The 24,936-nt window shown below is 39.1% G+C and overlaps 1 protein-coding gene across 1 annotated transcript in view; it reads left to right on the top strand.

Moving 5' to 3' along the window:
* The first annotated feature begins 535 nt into the window (after positions 1-535).
* LOC124722835 (molybdenum cofactor biosynthesis protein moc-5-like) overlaps positions 536-24,936 on the top strand; it is a 46,555-nt gene continuing 22,154 nt past the window's right edge. Inside the window, exons 1-3 of the mRNA XM_047247956.1 lie at positions 536-664; positions 1,846-2,066; positions 2,273-2,288. Coding sequence (XP_047103912.1) covers positions 536-664; positions 1,846-2,066; positions 2,273-2,288 — 366 coding nt within the window. The remainder of the gene's footprint in view (positions 665-1,845; positions 2,067-2,272; positions 2,289-24,936) is intronic.

Here is a 24,936-nt window from a genome sequence, read left to right as displayed (position 1 = left end):
CGAATATCACATGACGAACAATTGAATGACTGAAGCAGTGTTATCAACCCTCATTCATTGACACATGTAATAAATTCGTCGAAGCAGTGAAGTTCAGAGCTGTTGTAAAAAATTCTGAAATTAAAAGTATATATTACCTAATGAAAGTATTATTTTGGGGTGAAGGAACACAATAATTATTATTTTTGGAATGTAATAATTCACTATGGCTTCATTTTAATTCTAATAAGTTTCACACTGTAATGAAACATTGTCTAAATGCCTCTCTCTCTCTCTCTCTCTCTCTCTCTCTCTCTCTCTCTCTCTCTCTCTCTCTCTCTCTCTCATTTGTTATAACTTACCACTGTTATTTTGTATTTGTATTGCAGTCATTACATTAAAATTGGCTATATTGATTCTGCAATTTATACTATTATGTTATTGCTAAGAATTGATTTAAAGAATAAACGTATATATTTATTTGTAAGATATTGTAAATTTATACCACTGGAACTCTTTCAAAATATTTGATTGCTTAATACTGCCAATAAATACAATGACTTTCTTTCTTCTGTTTATAATTGTAATAGATGTTGGACACTTTGACTCCAAGTATGTTATACAGAAACGCAGTGATTTTTTACAAAAGGCAAAACTATGTGTTCGAAGAATTGTGGAGAGGAGGGTACGTGATGTATTTTAAGTAGGTTATAAAGAGTAACTATAACAACATAAACAATAAATTATTGATAAAATTATTTAATTGAATAGATAAAAAATCTACTCACCAAGCGGCAGCAGAACATACACATAAAAGACTGTTGTGATTGGCAAGCTTTCGGAGCCTGTGGCTCCTCCAGACAGAAGCGTTGAAGGGGAAGGAAGAAGGGTAAAGGAAAAGGCCTGGAGAGTTCCAGGAAAAGGTGTAGATTTTGGGAAAGTCACCCAGAACTGCGGATCAGGCGAAAAATAGAAACGACACATGTCATATACCAGCTATTATGTAAACACTGTTCAGCTTTCTACATCTGCATGACTACCACCAAATTATCAGTTAGGATAAATGGGCACAGGCATAGTGTATATACTGGAAACTCGCAATATCCTGTTGCAGAGCATGCTCTACAACATGGCATACGTGACCTCGGCACTTGTCTCACCACACATGCCACCTGGATTCTTCCGCCAGACACCAGTTTCTCAGAACTCCGCAGGTGGGAACTAGCACTACAACGTGTCCTTGGTTCTCACCACCCACCTTGCCTTAATTTACGTTAATTTCTCCTGTCTCAGCTTTTCTTCACTGTAATTACTCTTTGCTTCACTCCGTTTTAGCTTTCTACATCTTTCATTGTCTTTTCCATCTATTTTCACTGCCCCCTCCCACAGCTGTTGCATACAATACACTTAGCTTCTCACTCTTATTAACTCATGTACAGTTTTAGTAGTAATCTCTGTCTTGCATATTACCCTGTCTTCCACCTTTAAGCTCTCAGGTTTCCGAATCTTGCCCGATGCAGTCCCCAACAATTAGTCTTTCCTTCTCATCCTGTACGGTAAGTCACCCATGACCCACGGTTGTGGGTAACTTTCTCAAAATCTACCCCTTTTCTTAGACCTCTCCAGCCCTTTTCCTTCACCCTTCTTGCTTCCCCTGCAACCCTTCAGCCTGAAGAAGGCGTCACTGGCTCCAAACGCTTGCCTATCACAACAGTCTTTTATGTGTGTGTTCTGCCACTGCTTGGTGAGTAGATTTTTTATCTATCCAATTAAATAATTTTATAAAGAGTATCTGTGTGTGATGTTTTTATTGGTATACAACTTGTTATAAACAAAACTTATTTTTACCATTTAATATGTTTCCAGATATTTACCAGTGGTAAAGATGAAATTGGGTTGATTGTACTTGGTTCTGACAAGACACAGAATCCACTTGATTACCCAAATGTGAGTGTGGAATTTCCTCTTGCACTGCCTACATGGCAGATGATATCCTTTGTGGAGAAATCTTTACATGAAAGTGAAATAAAAACAGATTGGATAGATGGTGTTGTTGTTAGCATGCAAGTCTTGAAAGATGAGCTAGAGTAAGTATTTAAAGCTGTCTGTTTCATGACATTCCTGGAACATGTTCCAGAATGTGTGTTACACAAATCACAGACATAGTTGTGACTTTATAAACTTGAATCAATATGTTTTTGTAATGAAAAAGAAACAGAAGACACAATACCTGCAGAAATAGGAAATTTTTTTGTGTGATTTTGCTGTATGAATGTTTTTTACAGTTTTTCAGCTCAATAATTAAGGAGGTATTGACACAAGGCTTTGCCAAAAATCCATCTGTCACCTGCAATTCCAGCCCTGTCAGTGGCATTCCCTACCCCACAATATGACTGGGCCACCATGAAAGCAGCCACATCATTGTCAAATTCACTGAAACTACTGCATAGCAATTTACTTGAGTATGGCTGCTGTTGTGGTCTTCAGTTTGGTTTAAGCACTGCATCAATACCTTCTCTTCATAGCACTTGGAGGTCGTGATCTGCAACTGTTTTTACAAATGGCAAGAGAACTTTTCCTCTAGTTGCTTGTTTTTCAGTGAAAGATGCAAATATTTTAGAATGTAGTGCCTTATGTATATCTGTTAGAATAGCCACAAGGTCTGAAAGTTATTTTCAAATGATTGAGCTCTTCTACAGAGTATTGAAATTCACAGATTCTTCCAACCTGGTCCACCAATGTCTTACATACTCCTCTTCCTCCATGGATTGTTTCCAGCATTTGGAGATGAAACATTAGGCAGCAAAACGTGCCTTATAACCAAAATCTAATGAACATATAATTAAATTAACCAAAGATGTAATGTTGCACTCTCAGGTAAGACTGATCTTGAATGCAAAGCCAAAGTGGAAATTAAATGTACGCTGCAACATTCATCTCACTTTTTGTTATTGAAATTATTCACAGTGCCATAGGGAGAACTGAGTTTATGTGTTTTATAGAGTCAGATACAGGCTGTGGCACAGGGTGCTGTCCATTATTCTCCTGACTATGATGTGCAGGAATGGTAGTCTTCCTTCTTCTTTGGTCTCCATAGTGAATTTGATTTTGTGGCGTGTGGAGTTCAGATGTACAAAGAAGTCAAGAAGTTTGTCTCTTCCATGAGGCCAGATGATAAGTGTGTTATCCACATAACAGAAGAAGAAGAAGAAGAAGATGGATTTCCATTTGGATGACATCAGGGCCTCTTCCTCGAAGTGCACCGTAAACATATTCACAATCTCTGGTCAGAGTGGGCTGCCTATTGTGACTCCATCTGTTTGCGGGAGGGGGATGTGCCACGAGTCAGTGAAGTGGGAAAGTTGACCAAGTAATATGCGTGACGTGTCATACCTCGACCGATATTGAGAACAGAATAAAAAATTCAGAGGCATTACTTTTCAGCACTCCCATGCATATTCTGTATGCAAGAAAAGCTTATGGAGCAGGTTTCTCATTCAGAAATTCTATTTCAGTGTTGGTTGTTTACATGAAGACCGTGTTAAGCATAATGGAAGAAGGAGAAATGTTTATAAGCATTCCAGATTTGGCAGTGGCAGGCTCATGGTCTGCTGAGGCTCTGGTTTATTGTTTCACTATATTGCTGCTTGCATTGCTCAGAATCTCATTTTGTGCGAACATAAAATTGGTAGGTTCAGGAGGGCCATGCTAAATGCCTTGCAGGGCCTCAGTAGTGCCACCCAACTAGCACCTGAGAGGGCAGACAAGTGTTCGCTCATGCATACGTGATCCTGCAGTGAAGTTGTGTACATTTAGTCAGTAAGTGGGTCTTGTATACAGTGAGACAAGTATCCACACAGACAATGTGATGGCATCTGGAGCAGCACAGACTGTCAAGCCCTTAATGCAGCTCTAGAGAGAGGTGAACTGACAGCGGTGCAACTGACAACAATGCCAGACACAGGAATGGCACTGTGTCATCGTATCAGATGAGTCTCGGTTCTGCAACATCGTCACAATTGATGTACTCGTGTGTGGAGGCTCTGATGCCAACAGACCTGGCCAGATTGTACCTGTCATTCTCATGCAGGTCCAGCATGTGATAATATGGTATGGGGTGCAACTGGATACATGTCACAACCTCTGGTTCACATAGCCAGTAATTTGGACAGCAGCCATTGCATTTGTGTTTTGTTAAGGCCTATCGCTGTGCCCTATTCTCAAGGGCTCCGTGATGTTATCTTTTAACAAGATAATGCAAGACTACACATCACCTGAGCTGTACTGAGCTACCTCGATACAGAGAGTGTTCCACTGTTGCCGTATCCAGCATTTTCTTCAAATCTGTCACCTGTGGAGAACGTCTGTTCACTGGATGCCAAGAGATGGCTATGCCACCAGTCGCCAGCCACTACAGTTGATGAACTCTGACATATGACATACAGTTGAGTAGCATGAAATGATGTACCCATGGCTGTAATCCAACCTCAATTTGATATCCAGTGTGATGAGAGCTGTTCTGCTGTTCCAGTTTCAATACTGAAATTCATATATTATTTTTATGCTATCCTAACCAGATTGGACTGTGGTGTCATACAGCATAAAATATCTTACAACATGTTGAATCAGTGATGAGAAGTGTAGAACAGCCAGCAGGGGAAAGATGTTGGCAATGAGACAGCTTTTATGTAGAACAGCAGTACAGTGTTTCACAGTGCATAATGCTTCCGCAGATTGAGAACAAAATGTGTGGTTTGCTTTCATCCATTTTCACAAACATAGCCTTGAAAAATAATGTTGACATTACTGTGCATTTCACTCTGAGGCATATTGCACTCTGAGAATGTTCACCGAATTCAGTTACTTTGTATTATATTTCAGTAACAGTGACATAATAGCAAATTGGACTGTATGAGTTTTTATGGATTTTTTTTCCAGAAACACCCTACCATTTCTTCATATTTATTTAATTTGGGTATAAATCCTTTCCAGCATATATGCTGTACACAAAATGTTGAACATAAAATGTAGCTATCTGCTGATTTAACATCTTGCTGAGTATACCAGTACAATGTTTTGTTGTAACAAGTAGTTCAATGTATTTTACACACTTATAAAATTATTTATACAGTTATAGTAATTTATACCATTACATTAATGTTGTACCTTAATGTTCTGGAAGACGATATTATAAGGAGCCTCATACTTTTCCTGGATGATAGAGTTGTCTATAATGAATTATTGCCTGAAAAAAATCTGCACCAATTTGAGTCAGATCATAACATTTCAAATTGGTCCAAAGATAGGCAACTGAGTTTAAGTTTTCAGAAATGTAAATTGGAGCACATCACAAAACAAATAAAAGACAGTATTGTATGACTACATTATCAAATAATCACAGTTTTAATTGGTCAACTCATACAAATATCTGGATGAAATGAAATGGTGACATAGACTCACTTGTAGGCAAAGCAGAATGCAGACTTCAATTCATTGGTAAGATACTGGAAAATGTAATCAGTCTATAGAGGACATTGCTTACAAAATACTTGTGTGGCCCATTCTAGAATATTGCTTAAGTATGACCCATAACAAATAAGGCTAATGGCAGACATTGAATGTATACAAAATAGTGTAGCATGATTGATCATAGATTTATTTGATGCATGGGAGAGCATCAAGAAGCTACTACAAATTGGAAATGCCAGACAAGTGAAGATAGACGCCAAATATATGACAAAACCCAACTTATGAAATTTCAGGAACCTGTATTAAGTGAGGTATTTAGGGATTATACAATAACCGCATATGTATCACTCCTATAGGGACCATGAAGGCAAGATTAATTACAACATGCACAGAACCATTTAAAGAATCATTCTTCCCACACTCCACATGAGCATTGAATGGGGAAAAACCATAATGTGTGGTACAACAATGTACTTTGTCGTACAACCCACAGTGGTTTATACAGTGTGCATGGAGACATGGAATCAGTTGACAGTAGCTGGGTAATGGTTCATATTGATTCCCATTTCCCTGTTGCAGTAGGTGATCTCATGCCTCTAATTATTTTTTCATTGCTATCTTAACTTGCATTCTTCAATTCAGTTTATTAACCCTTCTTATCTGTTTGTATTAGGGCAAATGTACAGTTAACTTTTAAGGAATTTGTATTTTCAATTTATCAACTGGAGGTTTGTTTCATATGCAGCAGCAATGTTACAAATTATTTGTTTCAGTTTCTTTAGAATAATTTGCTGTTTCACAGGTGCCTTGAAGAAAATAAAAGATCTCGAAAGTGTCTTAATGACAACCGATGACCTCATGTTGACAAGACAGCTGGTTGCCTTGCAGAGGGCAGGGCTTGACGGTCTGAACATCAGCTTAGACACCCTGCAGTCCCAACGCTACAACCAGATCACGAGGAGGAAAGGCTGGGAGCATGTCATGGCTGGCATAGATCTAGCCTTGCAACTTGAATACGACCCTGTGAAGGTATTACTAGTGCAGCTGTCATCGCATGCAGACTTTCATAAGCAAAAGATATAAATCTGTTGTTAAGAATATCAATACAAGAATCACCATTTTAAAGCAGTACGCCCTCACCCTCGCCCCCATCACCGCTCCCACCCTCACCCCTGTCTCCACACTGCAGCTGTAAGTGAAGGAAGGTATATTAAGACAGAAGAAGTAAATTTTAGCTGACGATGCTAACAGTTTCATAGTTTATACAACATAAAAAAGTATGCCTTGCAAATTTACCAATTAAATATCTTATATTTTCCTCCCAAGAGAGTCTTATGAGACTCAAGATCTTTACAGTTTCTCTTTTTTTCTTTTGTGTCTTTAGTTTAAAATGAATTTCCTCTATTGTGGTGTTGTTTTGAAAAAATACTCGATTGTTTGGAAAAATTATTCTTAATTCTGTAGTCACACTTTTGTTGTGTCTAAGTACTACTGGTTTCAGTAGCAAGTACCAGCATCAGTTCATCTTATTATCAAAAATTTCTTTGCAGAATAAAAGCTGACCACTGTGGCCAAGCGGTTCTAGGCACTTCAGTCCGGAACCGTGCTGCTGCTACGGTCGCGGGTTCGAATCCTGTCTCAGGCAGGGATGTCCTTAGGTTAGTTAGGTTTAAGTAGTTCTAAGTCTGGGGGACTGATGACCTCAGACGTTAAGTCCCATACTGCTTAGAGCCATTTGAACCATTTTGCAAAATAAAAAGCTTCTGTACAACTGCAAACTAGACATACCATTTTCAGGGTGCAGTTCACATCTATTGAAAGCACAACAGTGACCTTTACTTTTAGTAGATAAGACACCTACTGGGGTAAGTGACATGATGACTGCACACAAGAAGTTGTCATTTATTCCATATGTAGCTACCATGCAGACTCATATTTTGTATTAGTTTGTCCTTACTCTTCCAAAAGGTTAAACTTTGTCTCTGCAGCCACAGCTTCCTCTCTTCAGCAGTTGTCTTCATCTCCATGTGTGAAGAAAATCCCATTCATTGATCATATTGTTTAAGTAGGATGTTCTCAGTCATCCCCTTGTTTTCTTACCTACGATCTTGCCTTCAGAAATGTTTTTTAAAAGATTATCGTCTCCAGTTAAGTGTCCAGTGTATTTTGCTTTGCCCTGGCCTATAACTTTCAGTGGTTCTTTCTTCTCTCCTATTTCCTTTAATTTTTCTGTCAATGCAGCTAGTTCTTGTACTTCTCCTCCAGAACCACATTTCAGCAGGTTTGAGGTGAGCTTCCTTTGGCTTTTCTAATGTACAGATTTTGCATCTGTGTGTCAGAACACTCCACACAAAGGTCTTTACAAATATTTTCTTAATGTGGAAGCTGATATGTTTATTCAGTTGCAGCTTCTTCTTATTTTGGAAGGAACTCTTCACCTGTGCTTTTCTTTTCTTGAATGCCTTGAAATATTGATTGTTTTCTTGCAAAATGCTACTGAGATAGTGAATTTCAGTTCCTTTCTTGAGTTGCTCATTGCCTGTTCTTGTGTCAGTCCTACCTCCACCTCCTTTCTTGTCTGTAGCCATTACTTTTGTCTTCTTTGTATTCATTTTTAGCTTTAGTTTTACCACTTCTTGATTTAAGGCCTGAAACATTTTATTTAGTTCCTAATCTGATTTACTATTGTGATGTCGTCAATCTGCAGTGTATATGCATGCAATTAAGTTCCCATATCGACATCATACTCCAAAAACCACTTAACTGTGTGTGGCAGGGTGTACGTCTCATGCCACCAACTGATCCCCTCTGCCTTGTTCCACTTGTGAACAGTGCTTGGGAAGAATGACTGTCAGTACGCTTCTGTATTATCTCTTAACTTCTCGAATTTTCTTCTCGTGATCATTTCGTGAATTGTATATGAGAGAAACTATTATGTTGTCAGACTCTTCTCGGAAACTACTCTCTCGAAATTTGGGTAGTAAATCTTTCCGTGATGGACAACTGCTCTCTTATGGCATCTACCACTGGAGTTGCTGAGCATATCTGTAATGATGTCACAGCGAATAAATGATCCTGTGACAAAACACTCCGCACTTCATTGGATCTTCTTTCTCTCTTCTGTCAGTCCTACTGGGTAAGGACACAGAGGTAATTTACATTCACTTAGATTCTTCCTGTGAATCTTAGTCTGGCATCTGCTTTTCTATTGCTGTTTTATGTGGTCATTCCTCTTTAAGGTTGCTCTGGATAGTTACTTCTAGATATTTTATGGTAGATTCTGTTTCCAGCAATTTGTCATTAATAGTGTAGTTGTACAGTATTGACAGTATTGGATTTCTTTTCCTGTGTGTGTGTGTGTGTGTGTGGTGTGTGTGTGTGTGTGTGTGTGTGTGTGTGTGTGTGTGATATGTTACATTTATTTATGTGCAGGGTCAACTGCCAGAGCCTGCATCATTCACCAATCCGCTGCAGGTCATTGTGCAAATTGATACTGTCTTCTGTTGTTGCTACTTTCTGATGGACAAGTGTAGTATCTGTGAACAATATTAAGGAGCCTCTGACACTTTCTACTGGATCATTTATATACATTGTAAATGTAATGGTCCTATCGCATTTCCTTGGAGTATTCCAGAAATTACCTTTCGATTCTTGTCATCTTTTCTTTGTTGTTGTTATTACTTCCTTGATGAACATATTAAGGAAGTAAGGTGATAGAAGGCACCCGTCTCTCACTGCCCTTCTGGTTTTCCTTCTTTCATATCCGGTTCAGTACTCTGACTTTTGTATATACTCAAAATTAATCATCTGCCCTTCCACTTTGGACATTACTTTAAGGAATGATGATATAATGGTAATCTGTTTATTAAACAATATTTTAACAATACACTATGCTTTCTGATCATATAGTGGCTTGATGATGGAATTTGATACTGAAATTAGTAATCATTAGACAAAATAAAAGTGAAGCTATAATAAAAGAAAGTAATATTTTGGATCATGTCAGTTGTTGTTCCAAACAACAGCACGTCAGGAATAGGTTCAAATGGCTCTGAGCACTATGCGACTTAACTTCTGAGGTCATCAGTCGCCTAGAACTTAGAACTAATTAAACCTAACTAACCTAAGGACATCACACACATCCATGCCTGAGGCAGGATTCGAACCTGTGAACGTAGCGGTCATTCGGTTCCAGACTGTAGCGCCTAGAACCGCACGGCCACTCCGGCTGTCCAGGAATAGGTACTAAATTATTTGTCCGCTGATGACCTCACAGCTTAGAACACTAAAACACAAATGTTAATTGTTTGTTATGTGCCCTGGTAGAGTTTACAACTGTTTACAGTTCACGATTGGCTGTTGGAGATTGGGCGTTAATCACATAGTGTATTTAGTGCACAGTGCAGAAAAAGGCAGAGTCCAGAAAAGTAAACAAATGTAAAGGCAAAAGTTTCATGACAGGATGTTGTGTCACCATACTTGGAAGACAATTATAGCCAAAGACAGAAATTTAAAAGAAACTGGCTCATTTGAGCTGCGGAGACCTAGTCGAGGATTCTCAGTAGATAATTGTTAGCACAGTAGAATTTACAAAGAGACAATGTCAGTTCGTGTGAGGGAATGCTGATTGGTAAGTACCTATCACCTTTCTCATAAAACTCACAATTTGAAGAATACACATCAAGGAAAAGGTTGAAGTCCAAGAGTGTCAAATATAGACAATAATATGGATCATCCAACAGTTTTGCAAAATCCCCAGTTGTACTTACTTTACTTACTTACTTACTTACTTACTAACTTACTCAGATTTGCTGTGTACCATACAAGGAACTGGTTTCCACTAGTTCACTCGATCAGCTGCCAAGTTCTCACCTTCCTCCAAGTTTGTGTCCATGTATTGAAGATTCATTGCAAAAGTTCCAAGTGTTAAAAGGTCTTCCCGTACATCTGTATCTGTCCATTGATTTCCACAACAGTGTTGATTTTGGGATTCTTCCACCTTACATGTGTAGAACATAACCTGCAATCTTCAGTCTTCTTTCAACAATAATTTTGTGCAGGCTGTCTAGACGTCGTATTCTCAGCACTTCATCGTTTGTAACTTGGTTGGGTTAACATCTTCAGAATTCATCTCTAGCATTGTTGGTGAAAAATATGGAGACTGTGTGCTGATTTTACTGACATTTCCCAAGTCTCACACATATAAACGATAAAGGAGTACAGTCAAAGATTTGTTGACATATTACAGACCTAATTGCCATATGGACTGATTTTCCAGTTCTGCTGGTGATTTCTGCATCTGTGACCTCATTATTACATATAAAGCTACCGAGATATGGAAATCTGTCAACATCTTGTAGTATCTTCTATTGCACTGTAATCAGGGAAGAGACGAGTAATTTCCACTTACTTTGCACATTCTGTTTGCCTTATCTCTATTAATTTTCAGCCCTACACAATAGGGCATTTAATGAGAAAGCAGATAAAAATTAACTTGATGCCTTCCAAGGAGACGGTCTCTACTAAGTCTCTACTCCTTTAAGTCTGACTATGTAAGTGTAGACCAGACATGGTTTAAATTCAGATACATAGTATCAACATAAATTAAGAGATATATACCAAATAAATTGGAAGGATACCAAATAAATTAAAAGGGTGGTGCACAAAATATGTCAAAACTCAGCTGCAGAAGCAATGAAAAAAAGCATGTCAAAGTTTAAAAGAATGCAAAATCTCCAAGATTAGCGATGTTTTACTGAAGCTCGAAACTTAGGGTGGGTTTCAGTGCAAGATGTGTTTAATAGTTCCCATAGTGAAACTTCGTTTTGAAATCTGGAAGAAAATCCAAAGAGGTTCTGGTTGCATGTGTAGTACACCAATAGCAAGACACAACCAATACCTTCACTGCGCAATAGCTGTGGTAATGTTACTGATGACAGTGCTACTAAAGCAGGGTTACTAAACACGGATTTCTGAAATTTCTTCACCAAAGACAACAAAGTAAATATTGCAGTATTCAAATCAAGAACAACTGCAACTGTGAGTAACTTAGTAGTAGCTCTCCTCAGTGTCATAAAGCAGTTATGTTTCTTTCAGAGAATGCTGATACAATAGCTCCATTAGAAATCATATATAGCCACTCATTTGATAAAGATCCATACCTAGAGACTGAAAAGTTGCTCAGGTCACACCAATGCTCAAGAAAGAAAAGAGGAGTAATCTACTAAATAACAGACTCATATCACTAATGTTGATTTGCATTAGGATTTTGGAACATATATTGTGTTTGAATATTATGAATTATCTCAAAGATAATGATTCATTGATAAATAGCCAAGATAGATTCAGAAATATCGACCTTTTAAAACACAGCTAGCTCTTTAGTCACACAAAGTAATAAGTGCTGTCGACTGAGGATCTCAAATTGATTCCATATTTGTAGATTTCCAGAAGACTTTTTGAAACAGTTCCTCACAAGCATTTTCTAATCATATTGTGTGCCTAGGGAGTATTGTCTCAGTTGTGCAACTGGATGTGTGGTTTCCTGTCAGAAAAATTGATGGAAAATCGTCAAGTAAAACAGAAGTGTTACAGACCACCTGCTGTTGCCGATCTACATTAACAATTTAAGAGAGAATCTGAGCAGTCCTCTTAGATGATGCTATCATTTACAGTCTTGCAAATCATTTACTGTCTTGTAAAGTGATCAGATGATCAAAATGAACTGCAAAATGATTTAGGCTACCTATCCATATGATGCAAAAAGTGGTAACTGACCTTAAATAATAAAAATTGTTATGTCATCCGCTTGAGTAGTAAAAGGCATCTACTAAATTTTGGTTACATGATAATTCACGCAGATCTAAAGGCTGTGAAGTCTACTGAATACTTAGGAATTACATTTACAAATAACTTAAATTGGAATGCTCACATAGATAATGCGGTGGGAAAGCAAACAAAAGACTGTGATTTAATAGTAAAACATTTAGAAGATTAGGATTACTAAAGAGACTATCTACAACTATACTTGTCTGTCCTCTTTTGGAGTATTCTGCATGGTGTGGGATCCTTACCAGATAGGACTGACAGAGGACATCATTTAAAAGTTCAAAGAAGGGCAGCTCATTTTGTTTTATTGGGAAACAGGAAAGTGCATGCCACAGATATCGCATGTGAATTGGGGTGGCAGTCATTAAAGCAAAAGCATTTTGCTGGAGCAGGTTCTTAAAATTTCAATCATCAACTTCCTCCTCCGAATGTGAAAATATTTTGTTAGAGCCCTCTTACATAGGGAGGAAGGTTTATCTGTTTAGCAAGAGTAATAGAAGGCAGATTTCAGACTACCTAACAGATCAAAACGAAAATTTCTGTTCCGACACTGACAATGTTGAGTGTTTATGGAAAAAGTTCAAGGCAATCGTAAAATGCGTTTTAGACAGGTACGTGCCGAGTAAAACTGTGAGGGACGGGAAAAACCCACCGTGGTACAACAACAAAGTTAGGAAACTACTGCGAAAGCAAAGAGAGCTCCACTCCAAGTTTAAACGCAGCCAAAACCTCTCAGACAAACAGAAGCTAAACGATGTCAAAGTTAGCGTAAGGAGGGCTATGCGTGAAGCGTTCATTGAATTCGAAAGTAAAATTCTATGTACCGACTTGACAGAAAATCCTAGGAAGTTCTGGTCTTACGTTAAATCAGTAAGTGGCTCGAAACAGCATATCCAGACACTATGGGATGATGATGGCATTGAAACAGAGGATGACACGCGTAAAGCTGAAATACTAAACACCTTTTTCCAAAGCTGTTTCACAGAGGAAGACCGCACTGCGGTTCCTTCTCTAAATCCTCGCACAAACGAAAAAATGGCTGACATCGAAATAAGTGTCCAAGGAATAGAAAAGCAACTGGAATCACTCAATAGAGGAAAGTCCACTGGACCTGACGGGATACCAATTCGATTCTACACAGAGTACGCGAAAGAACTTGCCCCCCTTCTAACAGCCGTGTACCGCAAGTCTCTAGAGGAACGGAAGGTTCCAAATGATTGGAAAAGAGCACAGATAGTCCCAGTCTTCAAGAAGGGTCGTCGAGCAGATGCGCAAAACTATAGACCTATATCTCTTACGTCGATCTCTTGTAGAATTTTAGAACATGTTTTTTGCTCGCGTATCATGTCATTTCTGGAAACCCAGAATCTACTATGTAGGAATCAACATGGATTCCGGAAACAGCGATCGTGTGAGACCCAACTCGCCTTATTTGTTCATGAGACCCAGAAAATATTAGATACAGGCTCCCAGGTAGATGCTATTTTTCTTGACTTCCGGAAGGCGTTCGATACAGTTCCGCACTGTCGCCTGATAAGCAAAGTAAGAGCCTACGGAATATCAGACCAGCTGTGTGGCTGGATTGAGAAGTTTTTGGCAAACAGAACACAGCATGTTGTTATCAATGGAGAGACGTCTACAGACGTTAAAGTAACCTCTGGCGTGCCACAGGGGAGTGTTATGGGACCATTGCTTTTCACAATATATATAAATGACTTAGTAGATAGTGTCGGAAGTTCCATGCGGCTTTTCGCGGATGATGCTGTAGTATACAGGGAAGTTGCTGCATTAGAAAATTGTAGCGAAATACAGGAAGATCTGCAGCGGATAGGCACTTGGTGCAGGGAGTGGCAACTGACCCTTAACATAGACAAATGTAATGTATTGCGAATACATAGAAAGAAGGATCCTTTATTGTATGATTATATGATAGCGGAACAAACACTGGTAGCAGTTACTTCTGTAAAATATCTGGGAGTATGCGTACGGAACGATTTGAAGTGGAATGATCATATAAAACTAATTGTTGGTAAGGCGGGTACCAGGTTGAGATTCATTGGGAGAGTGCTTAGAAAATGTAGTCCATCAACAAAGGAGGTGGCTTACAAAACACTCGTTCGACCTATACTTGAGTATTGCTCATCAGTGTGGGATCCGTACCAGGTCGGGTTGACGGAGGAGATAGAGAAGATCCAAAGAAGAGCGGCGCGTTTCGTCACTGGGTTATTTGGTAACCGTGATAGCGTTACGGAGCTGTTTAATAAACTCAAGTGGCAGACTCTGCAAGAGAGGCGCTCTGCATCGCGGTGTAGCTTGCTCGCCAGGTTTCGAGGGGGTGCGTTTCTGGATGAGGTATCGAATATATTGCTTCCCCCTACTTATACTTCCCGAGGAGATCACGAATGTAAAATTAGAGAGATTAGAGCGCGCACGGAGGCTTTCAGACAGTCGTTCTTCCCGCGAACCATACGCGACTGGAACAGGAAAGGGAGGTAATGACAGTGGCACGTAAAGTGCCCTCCGCCACACACCGTTGGGTGGCTTGCGGAGTATCAATGTAGATGTAGATGTAGATGTAGAGGGAGAAATGATCATTGTAATAAAATAAGAGGAATCAGAGCTTGTACGGAAATATTGAAGTGTTTGGTTTTCCTCAAATGCTGTAGGGGGGTGGAATGGTAGATAAATAGGTTGAGGGTGGTTCTCTGAACCCTCTGCCAGCATTTAATTGTGAATTACAGACTAGTCATGCAGATATAGATAGTGTATATAGGCTTTCAATATTGTGCACTGATTCTCTAATTTTATACATTGCTCAAATACTTTCGTGGCACTTTGGAGTGACCCCTTTAAAATAACACTTTACCAGTCTTCTTAATATGTATTTCGGTAACCAGGTTGATAAGAAGTTACATCAATACTCTCTTATTACTCCCCAGTTTTGGGTTATATTAATGAACAAGATCGCCGCAGTGTTCCATAACAATTACGGGCTGAAGTTTGCTGCTGATGGAGCCAATATGATTTTCTGTGTTTCTGAGCATACAGGTTGTGTACGCTGTTTGGAGTCTGGTGTATGCTGAATCAAATGTTTTTATTGTTGTGATCTTCCATCTGAAGATTGGTTTCATGGAGTTGCCCATGCTAGCTTACCCTGTGTGAACCTCTTCACCTCTGCGTAACTACTGCAGTGTACAATAACTTGAACTTGCTTACTGCAGTCAGTTTTTGGTCTCCTACAGTTGTTACCCCCATTATATTCACAGATGACCACATATTGTGGAAATTGCATATTGTAATGTAGGATGCAATAATAACGTACGGAAAGTTTCTGTTGAAAATTACGAATTATTTAGGAATAAAGGAGATGGCTCACCAAAAGGCAGAAGCACTGTCTCATCGATAGGCACAAGAACAAAAGGTATGTAGAATGAGATTTTCACCGTGCAGTGGAGTGTGCACTGATATGAAACTTCCTGGCAGATTAAAACTGTGTGCCGGACCAAGAGTCAAACTTGGGACCTTTGCCTTTCGTGGGCAAGTGCTCTACCATCTGAGCTATCCATGCACGACTCACGACCCGTCCTCACAGCTTTACTTCCACCAGTACCTCGCCTTCTACCTTCCAAACTAAAAGGTACGTTGCTTGGCGAGCTTCCAGAATGCACTTTCTTTTTCTAGCTGTAGGGAAAACATGCGCGCGCGCACACGCACACACACACACACACACACACACACACACACACACACACACACACACACACACACATGCGCATGTCTCCTTATGCTGTGGTCGCTCAACTGCCAGCTCTTTACTGGCCCACGGTGAGTGTTCTGGAGTGAGGTGGGGCTTTAGAGTAGGGTAGGATGGGGTGGGTTGAGGCAATGTGAGAGATGGAGAGAGATGGGAGGGGTTTGGAGGGAAGCATTTGGTGGCTCGTGGGAGAGTGGGGAGCCATCTGTGGGCTAGCTAGGGGTGCAGGTAGAGGGGTCAGGCGACAGACAGCTGGGCACTCATAGACTAGGGTGTGACGTGAGATAACAGCACACAACTAGCTGATTTGGGTGGGGGCGAGAGGGGGGGGAGCGGCGTGTGTGTGTGTGGTGGGGGGGGGGGGGGGCAGGGGGGCTGGGAGTTAACTTGGATTTAGGCCAGGAAGCAAAGGATGTGCTGTAAGTATGGCTACGAAAGTTGAGTATTCTTAAATAAGATCAGCTGGTGCCAATGTATTGGAAAGTAACTGGCACACAAAGTGCAATTGTGGCTTCTTTTTCTTTATGAATTTTGAATAGTCTGCAGAGCAAATTGAATTAGGAGGATCAGGCATTTGTGTGGGTCTAGGAAAGTAAATTGTAGAGCCAGATAAAAGGCGCGCAAGACAGGAGGGGTACTACTACTCATCACTGCTGTATCGTGCTACTAGTACGTGTCAGCGTGAGTGCACCGAGAGTGGTGTTGCCGTACATGCGTCTTTAAATTGGTCACCGACTGATCATTGCAGGCTGGCTGCTGGATTCCGTCTCTGGGAGCCAAGCGTGCGGCGCGGTCCCTGCCGTGCCATCTGCTGATGACTCGCACATATATAAGTGTGGAACAGTGCTGACTGACTCTCTGTGTGATTCTAGTTTGTAATGTGCACATCAGTGTTCTGTGTCTTGTTGAGTCCTTAGAGGCATATTGTTTGGAGGTTATTATTAAAGCCATATTTGTGCGACTTGGATCACACTTCAGTATTTATTTATTTATTTAATTATTTATTTATTTCTTGTTCCATAGATCCAGTTAGTGAGTCAATCACAAGGATATAGAACGTGTCAAATTGTACAGGTTTCAATTTAAACTTACAATAAATACAAGGGCAATTCAATGGCAAATTGTACATAGTTTAAGTAAGACATACTATCATCTGTTGTTGCAAAAAGTGTGCTAATGCCCAAATGCACAATAAAATCAATTGAACTACTTCTAGACACAATAAGATTAGTGATGGTATACATTTTATTTCAGGTATTCATCCACAGTATAATAAGATTTCTCTGTCAGGTAATCTTTGAGAACTAGTTTAAATTTTGGCAGTTCTGTATGAACACATTTGATATGTAGTGGTAGAGCATTGAACAACTTAATGCTGGAGTAGTAAACTCCTTTTTGTACCAGAGTGAGACGTTTCATTTCTAAATGTAGATTGTTTTTGTTTCTGGTGTTATAACCATGGAATTTACTGTTGTCTTGGTAGATGGAATAATTTTTGCACACAAAGGTCAGCAAGGAAAAAATAAACTGTGAGGCAGTTGTTAGGATATCTATCTTCTGAAACAAGTGCCTGCAAGAGTGTCTTTGATGGACCCCACACATTATTCTGATTGCTTTTTTTTGGATGGTGAAAACTTTTTTTGCAAGTGGTTGGTTCCCCCAGAATATGATAGCATATGACATCAATGAGTGGAAGTTGCCAAAGTAGGCAACCTTAATAGAGTCAACTTCAGCCACTGAAGAAATTACCCGTAATGAAAATGTTGCCGAGCTACGTTTTTTACATAGATGAAGAATGTGAACTGACCAATTACATTTACTGTCTATGTAAGCACCCAGGAATTTTGTGTATTCAACTTTCTGTATTGGTTGATCTCTACATTTTATGTCAATTTCATCGGGATTACTTTGTGATGTATGGAACCTCATATAATGAGTTTTATCTGCATTGAGTGAGAGACCATTTGAGGAGAACCAATTTAAGATGTCATTAAAAACAGTATTTGTAGTTTTTTCAAGATCATCATCAATCAAATCGTCAATTAGAATTGTGGTATCATCGGCAAACAGGGTAAATTTGCTGTTTGTCTCAGAACAAAGAGGAAGATCATTAATAAAGATGAGGAAAAGCAGTGGGCGCAAAACGGAGCCTTGAGGCACACCACACGTTATCGTGCCCCATTCAGACGAGGCAGGTTCTCCAGAAGAGCCATTTAGCATTACAGTCTGCTTCCGATCCTGTAGATATGATTGTAGCCGCAAGCCAACAGTACCACCTAAACCATAGTATTCTGCCTTTTTCCAAAGAATTTGGTGGTTTACACAGTCAAAGGCTTTCATAAGATCGCAAAAAATACCCACTGGAGACATTTTTTTGTTAATGGCTTCCAGAACTTGGTTGCTGAAAGAGAATATTGCCTGTTCACTACAAAGACCGGCACGAAAACCAAACTGATTTTTGCTTAAGATACTATGGTAGTTGAGATGGTCTACAATCCTCCTGTGCACGAGTTTTTCTAGAATTTTCGAGAAGGTAGTTAATAGGGATATTGGGCGATAGTTTGTAACAATGCTTTTATCCCCTTTTTTAAAGAGAGGAATCACTACAGCCAACTTAAGTCTGTCAGGGACAATCCCATCTTGTAGGGATGCATTGTATATGTTGCATAAGACGGGACTAACAAATTTATAACAGTGTTTCAGAATTTTACTAGAAATATTGTCCACACCAGCAGAATTTTTATTTTTTAATGATCTAATTACTCTTATGACTTCGCTTACAGTAACTGGAGATAAGGATAACTGTGGGATTCTGTTGCTAATAGCTTTCTGTAGGAGGGACAATGATTCTTCCATGGAACCATTACAGCCTGTCTTCTCTGCTGCTCTCAAAAAGTGGTTACTAAATATTTCTGCAACCAACTCAGGTTTCTTAATGATACTGTCCCCTGTTTTAATCTCTACCTGAGACATGTTCCCTGTTGTCCTGCCAGTTTCCCTCTTTATTACATTCCATATAGTTTTAATTTTATTTTCTGAGCTTTCAATTTCTGATTTTATGCACATATTTTTAGATTTATTTATAACCTTCTTGAGAATGCTACAGTAAAGTTTGTAGTGTTGTCGTTTCTTTGGATCATTACAAGTCCTGAGAGAACTTTATAACATCCTCTTTGTTCTACAAGATGTTGTTATCCCTGTAGTGATCCAAGACTTCTTGGCATTGCCTATATGACTATTTCTAACTACTTTTTTGGGAAAGATGGACTCAAATACAGACATGAATTCATTTAAAAATGAATTGTACTTTTTGTTTACATCTGTTTCCCTATAAACTCGGCTCCAGTCTATCTATTTTAGGCTATCATTGAATTTTTTAAGGCCCTGTTCATTTATTATCCTAAAAGATTTCCAAGAATGCTCGGAACTGTTGCACACACTGATGTAATTGAGCCTAAGCAATTGACCACCATGATCAGAAAGGCCAAGGATTGGATGTACAGTGATCTCATTCCATGTAGACTTATCTATAAATATATTATCTATCAGACTTTTACTGTTAACAGTAACCCGAGTTGGGAAATCTACTATTGCCATCAGATTATAAGACTCCATTAAATGTACTAAATCAGCTTTACTATTGCTCTCATTTAGGAAATCAACATTAAAGTCACCAGAAATTATCAAGTTCTTGGGCTTTGAGTACAGTATGGATAATGAAGAATCTAAGTGCTTAAGAAATACATTCAAATTCCCTGAGGGAGATCTATACAGTGCTAACACTACAGCCGTGAAGTCATTTACAGTAATCTCAACACCACATACTTCAATTTGTTGCTCTATACAATGGCTCTTTAAATCTAATGCATTGTAAGATATGTTGTTTTTTACATAAATTACCACTCCACATTCTTCCATGATGGTTCTTGAGTAATGCGCTGCCTGACACACAGTATTACTTGGTTAGTACATCACCACAAACATATGCACCGGGAATGTACATCCTTTGACAGTTTGCTATGTCTCTCTCTTCTAGGACTGACATGGTAGCTGCCTTGCATTTCTTAATGACTCTGACCTTGTCAACCACAAACCGAATCTTAGTACAGTCATGATTTCCCTGAAGAGATTACATGACAGCAGAGACTTGTAAAATTGTGTTACCCATTTCTCTAGCCAGTGAAGATTCATTCTATGCCTTCAGATACAGTGTCATGTAGGAGTAGAACAGCAAGAAATACGGAGCTCCTCTAACAGTAATGACAGTTTATCACCTCCCAACACTATATGTGCCAATGTTTCAGTGCATTTTTGAATATGTTTGTTAACAGATTCATCAACACAACAAAAATTTACGATCTCAGTAGCATCTTATTTCTTAACTCATACTTTACTATTCATCAGAATCTTCATTGCTGCTCTTTGATTCGTCAGAGCTCCCTGCTGTACTTTGTTTTATTTCATAGTTAGAATTAGTTGAAATACCACCTACCGTATTTACTCAAATCTAAGCCGCACTCAAACCTGAAAAATGAGACTCGAAATAAAGGAAGGAAAAAAAAAATTCTTGAATCTAAGCTGCACCTGAAATTTGAGACTCGAAGTTCAAGGGGAGAGAAAAGTTTTAGGCCATACCTCCAAATCGAAACAAAGTCGGTCCATTGTAATATGAGACACAACTTAGGTCGAATCATTGATGATACAGCTACAGTAGTTTGGTTCGAGTCGTAAGCTTAGCAGTTAAGCTTTACCAGGTAGCCTTTGCTATGCGTCGGGCGCTCCGTCCGTATTTATACTGGTGCCCTTCCTTTTTCACATGCATCGTCTGGTTTGAATCGATTGCTTATTTTGCTTTGATCTGATAAGTGTCGTTTTCCTTGTTATAGGCGTTTATGTCACTCTAAGCTGAAAATGCATTACTGTACTGTGTCATGCATTGTTTGTCGCATTCTGATAGTGCGTGTTTGCGGACTGTCATCGCTCGCGGCATGGCTTGCTTTGTGCACGCTACCGCCGCCTACAATTTAAAAAAAAAAAAAAAAAAAAAAAAAAAAAAAAAAAAAAAAAAAAAAAAAAAAAAAAAAAAGAAGAAGAGAGAGAGAGAGAGAGAGAGAGAGAGAGAGAGAAATCATCTCATTAGCGGAACAATGGCAAGAGACTACTATTTCTTGTTACTTACACTGCTGCTTTCTTTGATAATGATCAACAAGAACCAAATAATAGACTGCGTATGATAGAACATGTTCTGAACGAGAGTTAGGCGAAAATTTTTCTCCATTAGAAAATCTTTGCGGCCGCTTCTTTAGTACATCAAATTCTGCACAGAAATTAGAGTCATCTTAGATTTAAAAATCTAGTCAGTTGCCGTGCTTCATTTCTGACTGTATCACTATTAGGCATAAGAATAATACGAATATAAACATGACACGATACGTATATTCTTCCGCGTTTGCTGTTGTCTCACTCTAGTTTCGTAGTTTATTAGGCAGACAGGATTTAAATAAGATAGCAGCAAACACGAAAGAATACGTGGCAAAATGTTTATATTTGTATTACTCTTATGATGAAGAGAATACTGCATGTGATTCACATTTCATCAGGTTCCTATTAGCAACCATCTCTTCTCACAGGTAGGAAAAAATTCAGAACGTAGAGTTGGCCATATTGACAAACATCCCAAACAGTCTTGCCAGTCGGATTTTCGTAATACATTGAAGTTCTGCTACATTCGAAGATGAACAATACGGAATTTGTATTTACTTCGTTGGATAATGTATGAAAATTGTCTTCCACCTTTTTTTTTTAATTTATTTACTGACGCAGAGGTTTTGGCGCCAGTATTTATCTTTGTGCCTACGAAGCATGCCTGTGTAGCGCTACATATATTCGACGGCAGAAGTTAGTTGTGGCAGCACCTACCGACATTTTTCAGAACTTCCACTTGCTTTGCACTCGAATCTAAGCCGCAGGTGGTTTTTTGGATTACAAAAACCGGAAAAAAAGAGCGGCTTAGATTTGAGTAAATACGGTACATCCTCTCCTTTGGATTCAACTTCTTAAGTATTATCTTTCAAGTCAACACCTGCTAATCTGTGAGACCGAAATGATGAGCCATACTACTCTATTTCACTGTGCCTGTTTGTTTCATTTGTATAACATTTTATTCCATCACAGATGCTGCACTTACAGTTTCATATATGCATTGCAGCAGCAGACACAATAAAAGTAGCAATCAGCAGTGCTTAGTTTGTTGAATGGGTAAAAAATATGCCATTGTCCCAGTTCCACATATCCCCAAAATTTGATTCTGCCAAATTCTGTACTCTCTGAAATCGAATGTTTAATCCAAAGATGAAAGTGAACAAGTTTGATGCAGTATTGCTAATATTGTTTATTACTCATCTTGCTGAATGAAATGCATACCATGTCCTTTCTGAAAGGTTTGCAGAATTAATGCACATACCAGTTTTCTAAAAACTTACATTGAGATTGTGCTCTCCTCCCTCTTGTACAAATTAGTAGAGCCCTTCGGATTACTCCACAATATGCCTCTTGGCAAGGTGGTAACGACAGTATTATCAAATGATAGATTGGCACTCACTGTATAGTGTAGATGTTGTGTTGCAGGCAGGGGAAAAAAAAAAAAAAATACACCACCTATTAAACACGTAAGCTTTTGGTGCAAACCCCCCCCCCCCTTCCCACACACACACACACACACACACACACACACACACACACACATGCGCGCAAATGCAGATCACACATACATGACCACTGTCTCTGGCTGCTAGGGCCAGACTGGGAGCAACTGCGCATCATGGGAGAAACAACGGTCGCGTGTGTGTGTGAGTGTGTGTGTGTGTGTGTGTGTGTGTGTGTGTGTGTGTGTTTGTCCACTTTGGAAGAAGACTTTCTGATCGAAAGCTTACGTGTTTAGTAGTCTTTTTGTTGTACTTGTCTGTGACCTAACATCTCCTGTATACTGTGAATAACAATGTATCTTTTTTATAATATGGTCATTAATCCAGCCTAGATTTTCTATTGTTTGTTTCCTTTTAAGACCTTATAAAGACAGTTACTGACAATTTCTTTTTTCTTATTGGAGAAAAGTAAAACCATATGGGGGCCAGACGTAGATTGTAAATGAATATGGAATAGAGTATTTTTATTTTCCCTGTATGCAGTGTCAATAACATCACCTCACACACTTAATTTCTGGCAGCACCTCCTTCTCAACACATGACTGTTCCCCACCACCTCACCATAGTCTTCAAGTAACATCCTATAGCACTTCTGGGTGGACAAATAGATGAAGGATGTAGTTTAAAACAGTATAACTAAACTTAAAAGTCAAACTGCCCTTTTATAGAGACTGCCATCATTATTTAAACATAATAAACAACATCAAAACAGTCAAAAGAATTTTTTTTTCAAAAGAGCAGAAAATTGTAGTGAAATTCATGAAAGGATTGTTTTAAATTGTTATATCTTAAATCAATAAGTATGTCAGCATTTCCCAGGATTTTCTGGCTTAATTAAGACTAGGTCATGCCACCACAGTGGTCAGACAGTGGACCTGCCTTCGAGAGGACAACGGACCCGAGTCCCATCGGGCCATCAAAATTTGGGTTTTCCTTGATTTCCCTAAAGGATTTAAGACAAATGCTGGGATGGTTCCTTTGAAAAAGATGACATTCGGCTGAGGAAGCTAATTTCTGTGGCACGTCTGATGACACAGTGCTGGTGGAAGCACGAGTATTTCAGAGCACACCATTCATTGCACATTGTTAAACATAGGGCTCTGCTGCTGACAACCCCCGTATGTTCCCATGTTGACAACACTGCTGAATTACAATTTCTGTGGCTCAGGAGCATTGAGATTGGGCAGTGAATCAATAGAAATGTGTCATCTGGTTGAATCATTCATGTTTCGCATTACACCTGCTTGACGGTTTTGTGCACATACACCGTCAACAGAGTGAATTGGTGCTTGAAAGGTGCACTTTGTTACAGACTTAGGCCAGTGGGAGCAATATTATGCTATGGAGGACATTCACCTGGTTTTCTGTGGGTCCTGTGGTAGTAACTGAAGGCTCCATAACAGCTTTGTTCTGTGTGAACATTATTGTGCACTGTCCACACCCTGTCTCTAATGAAGGTGACATGTTTCAACAATATGACTTTCAGTGTCACGAGGCCAGAATCAAATTCACCCCTTCTGAATCTGATGGAATACATCTGTGATGCTATCAGATACCAGTTCTGCACCCAGAAACCACTGATCTCCAATTTATGGGAATTACATGACCTGTGCTTACACATGCGGTGCTGCATAATGCTGGGAACATACCTCACATAATGCTGGGAACATACCTGAAATTTGTTGAACTTGTCCCACACAAAATCACTGCTGTATTGTGTTCCAACAGTGGACAAACACATTATCAAACAGGAGGTCATAGTGTTTTGTCTCATCAGTTTATATATTCAATGCTTGAATGAAAGGTGTGCTCTTTTCCTTCTTTCTGCCATTGCATGTATGTGTAAAGCAGGATGTTCTACCATTTGGGTTTGTTTATAAGAAGGCTGTCAGTATTACCACCTGCACAAATACTAAATGCTCCTTTTGTGAAGACCTTTTATCTTGAGAACACTTTTAACTTTGTTTCACAAATGGCAGCACAGTTTCAAGAAAGCTTCTTAATTTAATGTAATAGTTAAAATAATACCTTTAGCAAAAGATGTGTGCGTTGGAGTGGGGAAAAAGATTGGAGATGTATGTAGTTTAATTTTCGTAAATTGTTAAGAAGGTTAACAGCTTGGCATGCTAAGATAAATTCAGACATTCTCCAAAAGGAGAGAAAAAGATTAATTTAACAGAATCAGTGAGGTATACAAATATA

Source organism: Schistocerca piceifrons, chromosome X, assembly GCF_021461385.2.
Source record: "Schistocerca piceifrons isolate TAMUIC-IGC-003096 chromosome X, iqSchPice1.1, whole genome shotgun sequence".
NCBI classification, from domain to species: Eukaryota; Metazoa; Arthropoda; class Insecta; order Orthoptera; family Acrididae; genus Schistocerca; species Schistocerca piceifrons.
Note: the sequence above shows the minus strand (reverse complement) of the source record. Positions and strands in the feature narration are given on the sequence as shown.